A 19,747-nucleotide genomic window follows, 5' to 3' on the forward strand; every position below is an offset into this window, starting at 1 on the left:
TCTTCCTAAAGGGCTATGGGTAAAATTTGTCGGCGCCAACACTCGCGGTCTAATAGAGTTAAGCATAATGTATTTCCATGTATTTTTATTATCTGTTTTAAAACTGCGTTCATTTTATATTTTTCTATAACTGAATCAATAAAAATAGAACGTTTTGAGAATTGCTGAGATCATTCGAATGCTTCTAGTAATGTGTCGTGTTGGTCTTAAATTTTACTCATAATGGTCTTAAAAGGTCTTAAAAAGGTCTTAAATTTAACTTGCTGAAACCTGCAAGAACCCTGGGTTGGGAACCGATAACCGGTTCTTATTCAGAACCGGTTCCGTTTTTTAAAAGGAACCGGAACTGCACGTAATTCTTAAGTTTCGGTTCTAAAAGCGGTTCTGATGCAAGGCACGTGCAAAGCGCTTATGTCTCTTACCTCATGAATATTAATTACGTTGAGCCACTGTTTATAGTCACTCGCGCAACCAAATTAACGCAGCTTACCACAGAAAACACTCGGGCTGCTGAGGTAAGCTTTGTATACTTCGTGTTAAACATGTCTAAAAGTCAAAAGTGTGGATTCTAGGGCTGTTGACGGTACAGTGCGCCCCGCGATGCCGTGCACTTCACAAACGATGAAAAATATAAAGTACAGTCTCACCCAGCGAGATGTCTTCAAGTTCGCGTGAAAGCAAACGGACAAACCGATATCAGTGATGACCCGCTGCCTTGGGGGCGGAACAATGAAGTAAGATATTCTTGGTCAAGGTTGCGAAAAAGTATCAATCTGCACTACCAGTATAGCAACATGCGTTTTCAGCACTGTGCAGACATTATAACCCCAAAAAGGATCCTCACTTGAACCGTGTGTTGTTTCACGGATGAAAGTGATAAAATAAACACGCACATAGCCGCGCCGATCCCGTGGTCGCTCCGGGGCTCGAGCATCACCCACCGAAATGGCCATGCACATTATGCTCAATTGCTTCACATTTCGCAACTAAAACCACGCGGAAAACGTGATCGCGCCACTTTTCTCCAAAGCGCGTGGACGCTCCAAAGCGTCTGTCGTTGCTAAGTAACCTAAGCATTGCTTGATGTTGTGACGAGCAGCCTCTGGCGAAAAGAAGTCAGCGCATATGAACACGCATGTTTGTTAAGAAACGTATATCTGATCCTCATTTACATTTTTATATTTCAAAATATATGTATGAATTTTATATAAGCCTATACGCATGCACATACAAAAATTATTACTTGTACAGCAGCCTTTTCAGGATATATGACAAAACACTTGCTCCAGCATATAAATCTCAAATCATATGTTTGAGAACTACTGCTGCTATCATGTTCACTTCAACAGGTAGGATCTTACGAGGACTACAACAGGAATAAATGATATAGGCCTAGTGACTGAAAAAGTGAAAATATTAATCATTTTACATTTAAAATATTTTATCAGTAATTAATAAACACAAATTGAATTGTTTAAGTATTGTGCATTATTTTTTATTATATGGAACCGGAATCAGAACCGGAATCGTTAGGCAGAATTTGAACCGGAAAATTTTTAACGATTCCCAACCCTACTTCCGGGTTTTATAAGTTGGGTAACAGCGCCACCTGGTGAAATACGAATTGCCGGAAAAACTCGTCATTGGCAGGGAAGCGTTTTCTCTTAATTGACGAGTTAACTGAGGCGGTGAAAGAGTTGAAGATAACATTGATTAATAAAAACGCTAGCATTTCGCAATTGTTTTTTATTGACATTCAAAAATATAGCGAGGTTTTGAGCAAATTGGTCATGTAAACCAAGCTATTGCTGAGATCTCTTCTGAAATTAAGCGGACACACATGTGAGATTTTTGGGTCTTTTTCAGAGCTGAAAGGTTTTTTAGCATTTACAGGTCACCTGACGTGCGTAAAAGTCACATGATCGTTCTTTAAAGATGCGACATCACATGCATGCTGTAACCTTACGAAAACTTCTTTGATTAAAACTATTGGCTAAAGCAGTGTCTGGGAAATACATGAACCAAATTAACACCTGTCGGCCTGACTACTGAAATGACTTAACGCTAGAGGAAAAATATTTTATTCTTGTAGTTGCATAACATCGGTTTCTAATTGCATAACCTCGGTTAATGGAAAATATCCACTTTAGAAAATAGCTAAAGTTTTAAGCAAATCTGTCATGGAAACCCATAGATATGTACACTAGATGTCGCCTTGGGGTTCTAAGCATGCGTCAAAACCGCCACCATCTTTGAACAGGGTTCTTGTCATAGGAAGTAACTAGGTTAAGCTGCTATCTCCGCCTGTACTTCGAATTCATGGACGATGCCGGAATTTTGTGCTGCGTATTGATGTTAGGCCTACTAGTACTATGCATTATAGTTAGAAAAAGTAGATTTTTATAATATCAAAACTTAATTTTTTTTCTGGACTCAATAGTAAATACATGTCGGACTGTTGAAACGAACCAAAAGAAAACCAAGAATATCGCATTTATGACGATTTATGGGGATTTTATTTCCGTTACACCATTGCTTACAATGACGCTGATGCAGGGTTCCCCTGTTTCAAGATGGCGGCTGTATTTGACGCATTCAGTCCAATGAACTGTTGTAGCCAAGGCGACATCTATTGTACATATCTATAATGGAAACCAAGCTATTGCCGAGATCTCTTCTGAAACTTTAGTGGACACACTTTTGGGTCTTTTTCACACACCTTCCACAAAAGTTAAAATTTGCATCTAGGAGAAACAGCAGAGATGAATGTACCAAAACAGAGAAAGAGGTCTGTTCTCATTTATTTAGCTCATAAAATGTTTCTTTAAAATTTCGACTGCTGCATTCAGCCGTAGATGTATTTGACCAGGATGCGGCCATCTGGTCTTCATGGGCAAACACTTCTGGAAACGTTTTTTGGAGAAACATCTATAACATAATGACATGCTGTGGCTTACAAAAAGTAAAATGCTAGGGCAAAAACAGCAGGGGTCAATTCTTGAAACCAGCCAATTACTGTATGAATGTATGGACTGTATTCATGAATTAAAGTCTGTACAGACAGACAGACAGACAGCAAAAGAGAGATAAATAAAGATACATCTGATTTTGTGATGAATTCAAACAACAGAGAATCAAAGTATGATCTGTAGACTTCACAGCATAATCTATGATGGAGATCTGTGACATGTAGAGCAGCCTACTGGTTCATGTGCCACCTCCACCAACCCCTCCTCATCCTGACCCAGTGTCCTCACCATCACCCCCCTCACGGGTACCAGCCCGACCCCTTTCTACTCGAACTCCTCTCCCACTGCGACAGTCACCGGGTGCTTTAGAAGCAGCAAGCTCTCTTCTTGAATCTCTGCCAATGAAGGCTGAAAGTTTTACAAGCGCTCTGCTTGGACGGCAGGAAGCTGAAGTGAGGGATTTCTAACAGCAGCATTCGTAAAAGCGGCATCTGTGTCGTGTCTCTGTCTGTGCGATTCTCTAATCGTTTCTCGTCGACAAACACGATCAGATATCCATAATGCTTTTTCTTGGGGGGATTCAAGGAGCAGATGGGGAGAAAATGTGATGACGGTGGGATATAAATCAGCAAATAACAAAAAAAGGAAAAGTGGTCTTGTTGACGTCACGCTTTGGGCTGCCCATCACACTGCCTGAACCAAGACGACAGGACGGTGTCTGTCTTCCTCTCGTTCTTCATCACGTTTTGAATCGAGTTTCGTCCGGGTGATGTTGGATTATTTCGGTCGACTACCCTGTGGACGGCTGTCCGACTGGAACTTGAGAGAACGTAGTATGCAAAACGTAGTCTTCTCTTGCGGTCTTAACCTTCTTATTTTGTCTCGCTCCGATCGTTTGTTCCCTTCAGTTCAGCAAGATTTCTTTAAAAAGTATTTGTATAAAGGTGACTCCTATCTTTAGGTTCCTAGTGTATATAATATACACACATTGCAAATACCCAAAAGGTGGCACGCTACTGTGCAAGAACTGTAAATATGGTCAAATATAATGCAAACAGGCAACCACAGGACAGCTAAAGATGCTGCGATAAATAGTTTCAAAGAGGAATTGAGATGCATGGGCCAAATGCCAAATGCTGACACAAAAGAGCCTTGAACTTAGGACGCATCTCAAATCTCTGACATTATCTCGTAAATCTGGCGACGCTGATGGCGATTGAGACTGTGAGTACAGACAGATGACACTTGTGTATATATATATTTGCTTTGTTCACGACTCTCGTCGAGCAACAACACGCTCTTGAAGGATACGCTGTGATTTGTTCATTTCACTCCTTTTGGACGACTTCCATTTCCCGCCCTCAGACCCGAGCCAGGTGACGGCATTTAGCGTTTCTGCCAACACCCAAAGAGGTTTGAAACATGGAAAATTGACTAGAAACCTTACGACAAAACAAAATGACCCAGTGAGAGACACTGATCCGAGCCGGGTGAGCTTAAAGATAGCCTGGTGAAGTTAATGCTTTGTTTACTTTTCTCATGCTGTTGCGACCTCTCTCTTTCTCTCTCTCTCTCCGTTCCTGTTCTCTTGGCAGCAGGAGTAAAGTAGGCAGGCGTATGAGGGCATAGCTGAATTTGCTGGCAAGGGGGCTCAAGCTTCAGCTTTTGCGTGAAAAGGGTTCGTTGCGCACCTTTTTGTGCTTTAACCTTGTCTTGCACCACATGGAATGGTCTCGGTTTTCCTTCATTTTTCCAGCGTTTCTGGAGTCTCGCACCATGGAAGTCATCCAGCAGGTATATCCAACATTTAATTCTATTTAAATCCTCAACTTTATTTCTTTGTTTTGCTTTGGAATGACAACGTTTTCTTCTTCGCTCCTCATCCTCCTCTTCCTCGTGCATGCACGTGTCTCGCCGCCATGCTTGTTACAGTAATACGCTTAACTTTTATCAAATACAATTAATCAGACTAGTAATTGTTTGTTTGCCACAAGTTTTTGTTTGCCTTGTTTGTTTGTTTTGCACTCGTGCGTGGACATCGATGCTTTTTATAGGCAACTTCCTTGCACAAATCACTCTTCGGAGGCTATACCAACATGCAAATTTGACTATATAGTAACATTGTATTATTGTTAAGACCATTAAAGGTAAAATTCACAAAGTGAGGCCTACCTAAGAGAAGAAATAACTACAATCTCAGTGGAAGCATTGCAAAAGGCTTCATAGTGGCTCTTTGTTAGTTTTTGGTCGACTGTTAAGTGGTTTTAACCACAGATAGCTTTATTCTTCCTCATTATTTGACATGTTTAAAGAAACTAAACAGACTGAGACATAAATCGATCAATCACTATTTATATATGGATTTTGAATGTGTGTTTATCCATTTCATTATACATTATTATTAGCTTACATTAATAATAAACTGCCTTAGACCCAATGATATCCCAGCATGCTTTGTGTACCAAAACGTCTCTGATCATCCATAGAGAGACTTTATATTATGTTTCCTGATAAAAGCCATGTGCATTATCATTATCTATCATATTTAGATTACAAATCAATCTGTTATCTGTAAGAAAACAAACGATAGACGAGATCTGCATGCATTGCTGTGAAGCAAAAACAAAATTGGAGGGAGAGAAAGCGACAAGACGGTGGGTGGGGTGATACACAAAAAAAGGAAAAGAAAGAACGAAAAAAAACTTCCTCAACTCCTCCCTCTCTATCCTCAGATGAACTCATCACGTTACTTCAGTTTTTTCTGCCTTCTCTACTTCCTGCTATTTTTGAACGCCCTCCCATTCTCTCTCTCTTTCTCTCTCTCTCTCTCTCTCTCTCTCTCTCTCTCTCTCTCTCTTTCTGTGGTAACCAGGAACAAAGTCACAGAGCTTTTATCGGGAAACGTATTTCAGTCATCACCTTCAATTACAAAGCAGTAAGACCATAAACAACATCACAGTATGGAAAACAACCCGAGACTCGGATATCCAGCTGTTGTTCGCCTGTGCCTGACACAAACCAGGTATTTGTTCGCTATGTAATTCAAAGTTTAATATATTGTACCAATCTGGATCACACGTGGCTCACAGGTATCCAAATAAAAAGTGAACAGATAATGTACTTGCTAGAATAGTATTCTTTTTTATCTACTTCGACTAACACGTGTCAATAAATGTTAGACGGCAGGTTAAGAACGAAGAACTGATTTTTCACCTTTCGTCTGGGTCGCCACGTTCTGTTTGTGTAACATCAGGTGACAAATGTTGCAAGCTGCTTGTGTTTGCTGTACAGTTATCATACACAGATAAACCCAGAATTTACTCAGACCTCAGTTAATGCAGACACAAAACAAGGTCAGCAGTCAACAGGCGCTTCCTGTTTAGATCTGCTATTTTTGAACCCGGGGCGTAGTGCTGCTGATTTTCAAGGGTTTTTGCAAACAAAGTTTGTTCGAATGTCTCCAAATTTGCAGTAGGACACGGACACACAGGGAAAGATGGAGGTTGCAGGTGACTTGAATGAGTGGAAAGAGGTGCAGATGAAAGTTTAACGATTTCACATAGGAAACTAAGACGTGTGTCAGTTTCAGTGGGTGGGTATGATACTGTATGATGCGTCATTCGCATCTATTGCATTGCTTTAATTTGCAGTTTAAAGTGTGCTAGTATGGGGTAACTTTATTTGTTTTTCTGGGTAGATGAACAGCACAGCATTCAAACACGTGTTTCAAAAAGATCAGATACATCTAAAATCTTTTTTTTTTTAAAGCAATCGCATGACCGAAAAACAAAATGACTGCTGTATGTCATGCAGATACGTGTTTGCGTCGACACATCAGACGTTTTTTCTTACAATAGAAGAGGATTTTTTATATTTAAAGCTTAAGTAAGCCATTTTGGATGTTATAATTTTACAGACAAAACAGTATTTTGTTTGAGCATTCTGACTGGCCTCACAGCAATATTGATCTCTTTAAAACTATATTTTTTGCAATTGACGTGATTATTGTTTATGGCTTGTATATTAAATGTTGTTGACGAACACAATGTTAGATTAATTAATAAAAATGTAATTCTTTAGGCCAGTACTCAAGAATCAATGTATGCTTAATTTAAAAATTTACTATGAAATATAATAATAATATTTCTATTTTAAATTCATTAAATGTATGTCATGTTGTGCAACGCTTTGGGATTGTAAAAAACCCGAACGCCTCTGTGTTTAACCTCAACCTCAATGTTTAAGAAATACTGAACCACATCCACAGACAGTCAGCATGATATTTATCACAAACAGCTGCAATCGTTGCAAGCTACCAAATAGAAGATATGAGGGCACAACTTAACGCATTTTGGTTTTGGCTTAATGATTCAAACAATAAATGATTTAAATTAATCGGATTTTACACATGCAACAAACACATCTCTGCTACAAATAAAAACTATAAAGTTGTTTGTGGAACCTACCGGTTTCATATAATTACACCGAAAGTGACAGAAGTGCAACTTGCGCTGTAGGTGGGGTTAATTGAGGGTTTGCTAGAAAATTATTTGGAAAGTCATTTCAGAGAATTGTTTCTAAACACATTATAATGAATTGCTGATGCACGTTACAAAGACTGTGTACACTATTAAACGGTTTTTAGACATTTATATAGGATTATTTTGGCGGGGTAAATGGGTGGCTCGATAACGCACTAGGACCACCAGGCCCCACCCTTAAAACAACTGCAAGCAGCTTTCCCGTGAGTGGGCGTGGTTTTAGCTGTGGGACACGCCCCCAGCATATTACAGTATAGAATCCTGCCTTTTTTCCAAGTTTTTGATAACTTACTGTTTTTTAATCATTAAATTCGTCTGGGTGGTTAATATCCAATTTTCTGTGGTATCACAAACTGAGCACACATTTAATATCGAATTTTGTATGGAATTTGAACAGAAAATATTATTGAGTCTATACACTAGAAGTGAATATTGTTTGTACATCTGTTTATAATCGATAGATATCCACATCCATCCATCCATGACCCTTTATCTTACCATCCGTCTATTATGCATCAATGCATATGGATAGATATTTTTATAAGGGCCGCACAATTAAGAGAAAAAAATACTTATTTGTCAATTATTTCCACTGATATTTTATTTAAAGGTATTATTTGTATATTAATGAAATTTACATTGTTTTTATCTCAGGCTAAGTGGTAACAATGTGTTACTATAAGTACTGTAACCCCGCAGTGTAAAAAAATTTCAATCCCAGCTGTCAGTTACTATAGGGTTGATATGTGTCAAAATGGTGCAATGTCACTGTAAAAAAAATGCAGCATTTTTGTCGAATCAACATATATATTTTTTTTAATTAACTCCTTCCCCACCAGAATTTTTTGTGATTTTAACAAAATGCCTTCCAGAACAATATCTTAGAAAAATATACAAAATATTAAAACAGACCCTATGGTTTCAAACAAACAAAATGGGGGAAAAAAACGTTTCTTCCTTTTTATATTTTTTCCTCTGCTTATAGACTCTTAAATATGGGTTTTTTTCTTAATTTTTTTTTGCAAAATGCTGAAATAATTGCATTTTTTGTAAAAAAAAAAAATGGTTAAGAGATCAGATTCAGAACGATTATCAAAACATACACACAGTTTAAAATGAGTAAATAACGTTTTTGCTTTTTTATATAAATTGGGTAAGTAGATAATCTAGTAATCTACTAATCGCGGTATTGCAGATTAACATAATAATTCATCAGGAACACATATTTTTCATGCAAATGTTTTCTCTTAATTGAAGAGATAACTCATCAATGGCGGGGAAAGAGTTAAGTTAAAACTTAAAATAGTAGGTTTTGACTTGCAAAACCAAGTTGTTTTTACTTTAATGCATAATTTTTTTTACAGTGTACCCTCTTAAAACAAATGTACTAAAATAACACATCTTGTATCTAGTGAATGACAACACATCTAGTGTGTTGTCCTTAACTTAACACATCTCTGTGTTATTTTTGGAACAACACACTTTGTGTTGTTTTAACACGTCTTGTGTTGTCTCTTCTTTTTATTTGAACTTAAAATCAACACAAAATGACACATAATTTGTTAAAATAACACATAGTGTTTTAAATAGGTTAACACAAAACAGTGTGTTAAAATTAACTCATCTGTATGAGTGTAGGTAACATGTAAGTGATTAAGATAGTTAAGATTTACACACCTGACTCAAAATCAAAAAATAAAACATAATTTAGAAATGTACTTTCTAGAACACTCTTTGTCCAGTTTCTTAACAAAAACACACTTTTCACAAAAGAACAGGAGATCAGTGAGAGAAAAAGATCAAAAGCACAGTGTGTAACTACAATTAACCCCAAGTTAGTTTGTGCACCGCTCCCCCCTATATTATATCCAACTATTGTTTAAATCCCACATATATAATACATCTGAATGTAAATCAACTCTCTCCTTAAGAACAGAGCTGAAGTGCCGATCACTGTTTTGCATATATTATCTCTAACAGGGCCTGAAGGGTTAAGCTCATTGCCAATACTTTGTGTAATGCTCCATGGTCTTCAGCGAGATGTTCATAATGTACTGAAAAACAAATCGTCCTTTACAAATCAGAGAAATATGCAAAACAAGCTTTACACAGAAACGTCTCATAATGCAAAGTCAAACACAAAGAAGAATGAAACTCCATCGTATTGGACAACAGCAGATTTAATTAATGCTTCCCATGCAATCCCAGAATTCACAGCTGACGGGATAATTAAAAATGGTGAAAAATTATTCAAAAGTATTTAAAATGGTATTGTGCTCATTAGTCGATCAAAACATTAGCTTAGCAACATGCTAACATTGATCTCATTTGGATAGTCTGCATGTGATTGTAAAGAAGTCGACATTACATCATGCATGTACACATGTTGATTAGGGTTACAATACGTTCAATTTTCCCCGGACGCGTCTAGGCCAGGATTTCTGGCCGTCTTCCGGAAGTTGTATTTGTCGACGTCATCGAGATTTTTTATTTCAGGTTCTATTTCAGAAAAGCAACCATTATATTTCAAGGTAAGAATAAAACTACAATATGTTTTTAACTTGAAATGTGAGACCTCGATGACCTCAACAAATACGACTTCAGGAAGACGCACCCGAAATCCTGGTCAATTTTTGTGTTTCTCTCTGGATTGACTGCCAGGTTATACATTTCAATAACTGTGTAAGTCCTAAGATTTTGGTACAGATATGTTCTTTTGAGGTATCAGTATATATGCATTTTTTTGAAAAAGTACCATCCCAGTGACAAGTTTTCTACCTTTTATTCTAAGAGTGTGATACTGATGATAATGAGGAATTGAGAACATCGAAGTCTTTTAGTTCTTTTGGTTCACATAATGATTTATGCATTGAGACAAAACTTCACATCACCCCTTAACACCTCTTTCACTAGCCTGGTGACCATTAAAAATCTGCACAAACTTTAGCATTCGTTTTTAAATGTTGCTACAAAATATTGTGAAATGATGGTGTTTCCGTTAATTGATGTTATGCGACAAAAAGTAATTTTGTTCTCTCGCAATAAATCATTCCAAAAACCCCGGTAACAGTTGTATTCAGATGACATAAAAATACTGCGAAAGTGAATCGAAAGCATAGAGAGCAGTCGACTCCAGAATCGCTCTGTGGTATTTTAATGTTGGTTCTTGAAATGCCGCATAAACTCAAACACACCACATAATATCTTTTCATCGAATCAAATATAACATGCCATATTTAAAGAATGATCATGTGCTTTTACGCACGTCAGGTGAATCATAAATGTTTTCAGATAAATGTCTTTTTTGAATTGCCTAAAAAAACTTTTTTGCGTTATATGGTAGTTTTTGCAGAATGTAGCCTACACATTTCCATTAGGTGCATTTTCAATTCACTAATTTGAATTTGCGCAATTTGAAGGGTAATGAAGATGCGCCTACTGTGACCTTCATCTACCACATATATACTTTACAGGGGAAGACATCATCTGTTGCTTAGCTGGCATTGCAAAGTTATATATCTCAATTACTATAATGTTTAAAAGTAGAAATCCTTAGCAATGCTTTCCTAATTCATATTTTTCATAAATGATTCAGTCATGATTCAGGTTTCTTACAGAAAACAGCAGATTATTCTTGACAGGCAGGAACAGGTTTCCTCCTCACACATGTTCTTAATGTTCAGAGCTAAGATGGCAGGATGGTGGCCATTTTGTTTGGTCCTTTCCCTTTCATACAGATATTATTTCAAGGAATCTTGGAAATTTGTGTTTAAATTCAGAGATTTACTTTGAAAAATATCTTTGTGAGTAACTAAAAGCCACATTTGAGAAAATGGGCACTATTTATTGCCTCTGCCAAAGGTTTGGGATGCCAAAGAGTCACTTTTTTACACATTATCAGTAAAATTGTCTTTGCTGACTTTTGTCTGGTTAGAATACGGAAATACAGAAATAGATTCAGCAATGTCTAAGTTTCCTCTTGCATTGAAGAAAAATTTTTGTGCTACAAACGTCATGAAATTGTTGATTAAACATGGAGATTATTTTCTTTTTATATATTGGCTGGTTTTGAACACTTTATAATTGATGAGTAAAATCTTAAACGTATAGCAAAATAAAAAAAATGTTACAAACTATGACATTTATTATTGTATGTGTTTGTCTCTAAACAGTAACATCACCACAACATCACTTTCATAATATTTGGACAACTGAGACACATTTAACCCTCACTGCATTTGACAAAATAATAAACAAAGTGTTTAAATAGGAGTATATCTGAAAATAAAGACAAAAATATATTCTCGTTCTTAAATTATAGTTGCAGATGCCACTTTAATATTTTATCATAAAATGTATGTGTCCAAATAAATTATTTTGTATGGTATGGGATTTATTATTTTTTGTAACTAATAAAATATCAGTGTTAATATAATATATATGTAATAATGTTTATTGTTGTGAAATATGTATATGAAACACACATTAACCGAGACTAATAAATGCTGTAATTGTATTTTTTATTGTTGTTTCCTGTTAGCTATTGTATTCATTTACAGTAAATTATTTAAATTGATTGTAAAGTGTTACCATATGTACAGAAATAATAGACATATAAATTAACCCAAACATACACACACACAATTTGAAAAACATGACTAACACTATTGTTGCATTATTTTGTATGACTCATAATAAACAATTTCTTTCTTCCTTTTATTTCAAAGTCTGGAGTACCAGAGCAACTAAACTCCTGGCATGTTTGTCGCTGTCCCTGAAGTTGAGGTAGTAGATTGAATAGTTGTGGAGTGTGAAATCTCCCTTTGAGATAACTATACAATCTACTGTCTTTCTGAAGGAGACAGATTCAACAACTGTCCACCAAAGAAACAGACCACGTGCACGTACGCTTCTTCAACAAGACACATCTGAAACTGAGATTGTGTTTCTGTGAAGTGAAACTGGAGGTCAGTGTGCATCACAAGATGAGGTAGTAGGTTGTATAGTTTAAAGGACGGATCGAATCCTGTTCAGGTGATAACTATACAGTCTATTGCCTTCCTTTGAGAGACACGATGAGCAGCCAAAGAAAAAAGTTATCAGGGCGTCGCAAACCCAAGACTGTGAACTTTAAAACACCAAATGTATTCAAAATTGATTCATAATTATTAAAATGACATTGTTTCTGTGGTTGACACGGGCATACTTTATTTTTTAGCGCTGTGTTTTAACAAATAAAATATTTTCATACATAAAGTGAGTCTGTCCTATGCTGATGTATTATTGAAACATGGATTTTGTTTGGTTTACGCATATCGAAGGGCTTGTGTGCTTTGTTAAATAGGCCTCAGTTACCTTTCAGCCATGAACCTTAAAAACAAATCAATTGTATTGTAGCTGATCTCATAGTTCACTGCAAAAAATGATTTTTAAGAAAAAAAATCTTATTTTTTGTGTTGTTTTCAGTAAAAATATCTCAACATTCTTAAATTAAGCTGCTTTTTCTTGATGAGCAAAACAATCCAAGAAAATAAGTCTAGTTTTTAGACCAAAAATATCAAATTTAAGTGATTTTATGCATAAAACACGCAAAAAAATCTGACAATGGGCCAAAAGAAATCCTGAATTTTTTTCTTAAACACTAAATTCAAGAACAATTTGCTTACCCCATTGGCAGATTTTTTTGCTTGTTTTAAATCATTTTTGGCAGTGTTGGTACTGTATATCAGTCGATGCACTAACAAATACACTCTTAAAAATAATGATACTATGTAATAAAAAATAATGATAATGATGCCATGCCATAGATGAACCATTTTTGGCTGTATGGTTCCATGAAGAACCTTTAACGTCTGAAGAAGCGTTCAGAAAAGATATTAAATAAAGTTTCTTTAGATTATAAAAAGTATAAAATATTTTTAATGTCATTGCTGTGAAAAGCTTTTAAGCATTTTTATTTTTAAGATTGTAGTTTATTCACATTTAGCTCTTCAAACAATGACTTTTAGATGTTGATCTGTGGTGTTTGGAGAAGCCCTGCTGACAGATTTGTGTAACTGCAGTACAGTAAAACATTATTAAAGTCAGATTTTATAATAGTATTAGAGTAACTGGCATATTTGTAAAGTTTTATTAATGCACAAGTGCCAGAATGCAGTAAAATATTGAAAACTTTCTATTTGACATTACATGATTTTCAATTAATTACAAGTACTTTTAAATATACTGCTTCATGTTGTTTCATTAAAAAAAAAAACTAGAGATTTTTGAAAAAAAAGTAAGATAATTTTAGCCAAAAATGCCAATTTTGATTTCGGGCAAAGTGCAAAATAGACCAAAAATCTTATTACTGTAGATAGAAAAAAAAAACTTGAGAGAACTTCTGATAGATAAAATATTAGTTTAACATATTTAAAATGACAAATTGGTTTGTAAATAGTAACAGAATGTACATTTTTGGGAGAATTATTATTATTATTATACATTTTATTTATAGGAGCCTTACAACATTAACAGCAATAATCATTACATATGAATACAGCCCAGACAGACTTAACACGAACATAAAACTAACAAGAGATTTGAAGACAAGAAGTACCCCACAGATCAAAATGTCCAAAATGTCCCTGTTTGGTTGGAAGCCAAAACGTGCTGTTTTCATGTGTGTACCTTTAAATACAAATGAGCTATTGCTTTTCATTCCCGTACAAAAAGAGACAGTGAGTGATTTTGGTTAAAAACAGATCTGATTCCTGTGAATACAGTCTGAGACAATAATATATTTAGCCACATTAGCGCTACAGTGTGCTAGCAAACACATTTAGAAAAGCTTTTGGTGAATATTAACCAGTCAGTGGCTGTGGGCAGGCCTTTATCAGTGTGACATCACATTAACAACAAGAGATCAAAACAGCATATCTGATGAGACCTGAACCTGATTGACTTTCACTGTAACTTTATATCTCCAATGACTCTGTAGTCTGCTGCTGTGGGCCAATCAGGCTTCTCCAAATCTTCCTGAACTCCTCCTTAATCTTAGGTATCCTCAGGGCATATACAACAGGATTGACCACTGAGTTAACATGAGATACTATGACACCAAAATAAATGACATCAGAAGGCACTTGTATACTAGGGAAATTATAGAAATCAATAACGTGCATGGTGTGTAACGGAAGCCAGCATGCAACACACAGAGCCAAAACTAAAACCAGTGATCCGGCCAGTTTGTGTTCCTTACGGTTATACGCACCAGATTCAGCAATACCCGTCTTTCCCTTCAGCCATCTAACTTTAAAAAAGATGTAACAATACAGAGCAACCATGATGGCCAACAGAGGAATAAAGATACCAAAGAAAATAAAGTTGACCATGTATGAAAGGGAAATGACGGCTGTAAATTCACACTTTAGGGTGGAGTTGTGTTTCAAAGTGTCATGATTGTACCATCCATACATTGGTAAGAAGCCGAGCAGACACGCCAACATCCAGCACACAGCAGCGAGAACCCAAGAGCGTCTTTTAGTTACTGTAGACTTATACCTGCCAGCAAAAAAAAACATCTGAATAGTTTTCCTAACATTTACACTTTCAGTAACTGTAGTATATTTAGTACATTTGTGTATTACACGCATAAGGTACATGAAAATATTTTGTACGGCAGTGGGGGCTGGTGCAAAAAAAAATTTTGGGGGGGGCGCAAACAAATTTTAAAATCAAACTTTTTCTGTAGTAATGCAGGACTGTAAATAGTAATTTATCAGGTGATGAATATCATTACTGCTTAGCTAAAATACTTAAAGTGTAACTGTTAAAAGTCAAATGTTAAAGCATGAAATTTACTGTGAATTTGAGTTTAATGTGTTTATTTTTTATTTTTAGTAATGAACTAATCAAGGTAATCATTCAAACATACACACACCAAAGGTTGCGTTATACTTTATCACTTTAAAAAAAAACCTGTCATAGTCAATTTTATCCTTCATTTTTTATGTTTTAATGATAATAATTGTTTTTGTTTACATGTTAATTTCTTATCATGAACTTACAAGACAAGCATACAAGTTCAAATGTGTTTATTTATTTGTGAAGAGAATAGATGAACAGAAACCGTGCATCACATCACTTTAAATGTTCAAAGGAAAACACCACAGTTTTTCAATATTTTACTATGTTCACTTCTTACCTTAAATTAGACAAATTAATACATACCTATCTTTATTCAGTGCATGCACCTAATCTTTCTACAGCGCGTCATGAATGTGTTAGCATTTAGCCTAGCCCCATTCATTCCTTAGGATCCAAACAGGGATGAATTTAGAAGCCACCAAACACTTCCATGTTTCCCCTATGTCAGAAAGTCTATGTACTAACTGGGAACTAATGTTCTTTAGATGTTTCCTAGAGGGAACGTTTTTCAGTGTTGCACACCGGTAAAGACGTCTGTCAATCTTTAGCCGTTTCTCAAAACCAAGTACGCCGAAATCGGACTTGTGTCCTTCGTAGTTCGAACTTGCAAGTTCAGACTCGGAAGAACGAACTCCTGACGCGAAATGCATTCTGGGAAACTTCGCTGTCATAAGTCCACACAAGTCTCCTCTTATAGAGACAGAGCGCCGCGCGTCATAACCTGAAAACCACGCCCACCGGGGGGGAAAACAATCCAACCGTCTCCATTGACTTTGTATTGCGAGAGGCTGCCTCCTTGTCATTTCTGGCTTATAACAAAAAACAGAATAATGCCTAAAAACTGCTGTGTGACAATATCTACAGCTAACAAGCCAAAGAACCCAGAAATAAGTTTTTATAAGCTGTCGAGCCGTAAAACCCTGTCTTTAAGGAGAATAAAGTGGATCGCCGACTACGTTTCCCCCTATTGGACGCAGTTCTACTAATAGTATTACTATGAAAAGTTGCCTGTTTCCATTTTTGTGTCTTTAAACGCTCGTTTTTGGGGTCGACAGCTTATAAAAACATATTTACAGATTAAAATTAAAAACAGAATAATACATAAAAGCTGCTGTGTGACAAGGTGTACAGCTAAAAAGCCAAATAACCCAGAAATAAGTTTTTTTTAAGCTGTCGACCTCATAAAACGAGCGTTTAAAGAAACAAAAGTGGAAACAGGCAACTTTTCATAGTACTCCTATTAGTAGAACTGCGTCCAATAGGGGGAAACGTAGTCGGCGATCCACTTTATTCTCCTTAAAGACAGGGTTTTACGGCTCGACAGCTTATAAAAACTTATTTCTGGGTTCTTTGGCTTGTTAGCTGTACATATTGTCACACAGCAGCTTTTAGGCATTATTCTGTTTTTTGTTATAAGCCAGAAATGACAAGGAGGCAGCCTCTCGCAATACAAAGTCAATGGAGACGGTTGGATTGTTTTCCCCCCCGGTGGGCGTGGTTTTCAAATTTGCATATCGGCGCTCTGTCTCTATGCATCCTCGATAAAATGGGCGGATCAAGAACACATCCGGGGATTTTATGTGAACTTGGGCTTGATGCGAACTTTGAATTGGAACAGTACTTGGACCGCGACTGATGACGTTTCACAAGTCCACAAGAACGCAAGTACAGACAAGAACGCATATTGAGAAACGGCTTTTGTATATGCTGCTGTTAATGTTCTGTAATGTGTACATATAATACAAGTAAGTTGAAGAGAGTTGTATACTACTACATGTTATATTATATTCAAGATTATGTTAATTATAATGTTTATATTGATCGCGGTGTTCAGTATAATCGGTTATTAGCGGCCGCAATTTTGCCGCGATGTTTATGCTAATTCATTATTGTAATGCTAGCGCTACATGTAACGGTCACAAACATGTTTAGTTATTTAATTATTAATATAAGCACCCATTACGTGTCCTTTTATGGTATTGTTGAGCATATTGTCTCAGGAACATTTCTGTTATATATATTTGTGTTTATATATTTCTACTTATAATACCATTTGGTGTTATAGTTTATAATTTGTTAGGTAATATTAATCTGAGAATGGCTATTATTTGTAATTATGTTCTTTGTTTTTTCTTTGTAGACCATTACATTTCATTGCATTAATATGAGCAGCATACACAGATGTTGGACCATCAATAAATGTCTCATTCTAAAGACTTTCCTCCTCTCCTGATTCTCTAACTGGAATCTGGTTCATATTTGGCCGCCTCAATCAGCTGTTATTGAAATGTTGTGAGGTTTGCTACCCCTATTTAAAGACTGTTACACGAGTAAGTATGGTGGCACAAAATAAAACGTTGCGAATTTTTTAAGCGGATTAAAAATGAGAACTATATTGTATGGCGGAAGAGCTCTTAGTTTGCAGCACTTAGACCTCGGGTGCAGTAATATTGACAAAAGTTTGAGCAAGAGGGGTCAGAAGTGATATGTACAAAAAAATTGTCATGTTTTGTTTTGTGCCACCATACTTAATAATTTGTATTATATATTTAACTTTTTATTACATATTAAAGTAGATTTCTTCTCTGGCCAACTTTAGGGGGGCGGCTCTCCAGCGCCCCCTTTCGTAAAAAGTGAAAAGTTGGATCAACTTAAAAAAATTACTTTACTGTAATAAAAATGCAGCATGTTAAACAACTTGGTTTTGCAATTCAATTCCATCTAATATTTTAAGTTGAAATTGTTTAACTTAATTTGTTAAATGCTGTATTTTTTACAATGTTCAATTGGTAACACCTACATTTCTTTTTAGTTTTTTTTACGTAAATTTTTGTCAAATGTTAAGTTGAAAAAAAATTCATTTTTAATTTTAATTTACCAGTTGAAGTAATTTTTGAGTTGTTCCAACTTTTTACTTTTTACATGCATTTGAATATTGTAATTTGTCATAACTGAAGGTAATTGTTTTAGCTTTTTCAACACTGAATCTAATAAAGCATATTTTACTTTTCAAAATGGTATTAATCAATCTCAGGCAACTAGTTTATTCATGTTCCATGGAATGGTCCTAAAACAATAAGAGTAAAGTAAAAACTCACCTGAAGGGAATACAAACTCTCAGGTATCGATCCAAAGCAATAGCCAGGAGGGTGAGCACTGAGGCTTGAAGCGGTACAATGAGAACACAACTTATGAAGAGACACGCATGGAAAGACATTTCAATGTTGAGCGCCTCGACTACAGCAAGCGGAACAACCACACATCCAACCAAAAAATCAGCCATCGCCAGTGATACGATCAAACAGAAGGTGGGTTGATTTAGGGCTCCGCTCTTCCACACGGCCCAGATCACCAGCAGATTGCCCAGACAACAACCTATAGCTATAAGAACGTCAAAACCTATGAAAATATATCTTCCATCAACAGCCATTATAATAAGTGCTTATAGATTAAAGTGCAGACAAAAATAACACTTCTCACCCACAAAGACAACTTCAGATATAGTACGTGTGAGTTCAAATTAATAGAGATATCCTGTCATCAGTTCCTGGGCACGTGTCATGGGGGGCACTCAACATGTGTTAAAAATAACCCAGCAGAATTTAGAGTTTTCAATGTTCAGTTAAAAAAAAATGTCTGTACATCTCTTCTTAAGGCCAAAGCAAATGAATAACATGTTTCTGAGAGTACTTTGCGCTACTTTTGGTCATAATTGGACCTTTTGTTGATAGCGTTGTTTGTGGAAATGCACATAAAACATTTTACGTCTGTAATAATAATGGATGTTGAGTGTGATATTTTTGCAGTGAGAAGAAGGGAAAGAGGAGGCGGGATCAGAATGTGTCAGTCAATGCAATATCCCGGCTATGACGTATTAAAACTATATCTTACATCAACAGCCATCATTTATAGACATAAGTGCGCAGACAAAAATAACACTTCTCACCACAAAGACAATTTTAGATAGATGTGAACTTCACATGAAAAGAGATATCTGGTAATCAGTTCCTACTGAAGGGCTTAAGTCAAACTTTATATCTATGGGGCTGCTAATACCTGGTATTAAGATGCGTTATGGTCATTTGGATTGCACATCTTTCAAACGCTTGCAAAATGAAATAATACGCTGTATTTAGCGTCGTCCACTTGTGATCCGATTGACCAAAATGAATCTTTATACCGTGTGTAAACAGGCTTTATATTAGTATAGTTTTCTATTGTTAGTTTGAGTAACCATGCTGCCTAATTCATTTTATATATCTTTATAAATTTTATTATGAGGGTTTTTTTTTGTTCTACCATCTTTTACTTGAAAGTGAGGACACAAGC

The 19,747-nt window shown here is 36.0% G+C and overlaps 1 protein-coding gene and 2 long non-coding RNA genes across 3 annotated transcripts; 2 read left to right on the top strand and 1 right to left on the bottom strand.

Annotated features, from left to right (window-relative positions):
* Positions 1 to 1,995: 1,995 nt before the first annotated feature.
* Positions 1,996 to 12,766, top strand: LOC135769957 (uncharacterized). The gene is made up of 3 exons (XR_010542537.2): positions 1,996 to 4,763; positions 5,842 to 5,991; positions 12,238 to 12,766. It is a non-coding gene; the product is annotated as an uncharacterized lncRNA (long non-coding RNA).
* Positions 12,767 to 13,880: 1,114 nt separating this feature from the next.
* On the bottom strand, positions 13,881 to 18,872 carry LOC135769840 (adenosine receptor A1-like). The gene is made up of 2 exons (XM_065279368.2): positions 18,517 to 18,872; positions 13,881 to 15,052 (listed from the first exon to the last, which is right to left on the bottom strand). The coding sequence occupies exons 1-2, from the start codon at positions 18,846 to 18,848 to the stop codon at positions 14,467 to 14,469; spliced, it is 918 nt and encodes a 305-aa protein (XP_065135440.2). The 5' UTR covers positions 18,849 to 18,872; the 3' UTR covers positions 13,881 to 14,466.
* Positions 16,965 to 17,634, top strand: LOC135769842 (uncharacterized). The gene is made up of 2 exons (XR_010542520.2): positions 16,965 to 17,163; positions 17,559 to 17,634. It is a non-coding gene; the product is annotated as an uncharacterized lncRNA (long non-coding RNA).
* Positions 18,873 to 19,747: the final 875 nt, after the last annotated feature.

This window comes from Paramisgurnus dabryanus, chromosome 7, assembly GCF_030506205.2.
Source record: "Paramisgurnus dabryanus chromosome 7, PD_genome_1.1, whole genome shotgun sequence".
Taxonomy (NCBI): Eukaryota; Metazoa; Chordata; class Actinopteri; order Cypriniformes; family Cobitidae; genus Paramisgurnus; species Paramisgurnus dabryanus.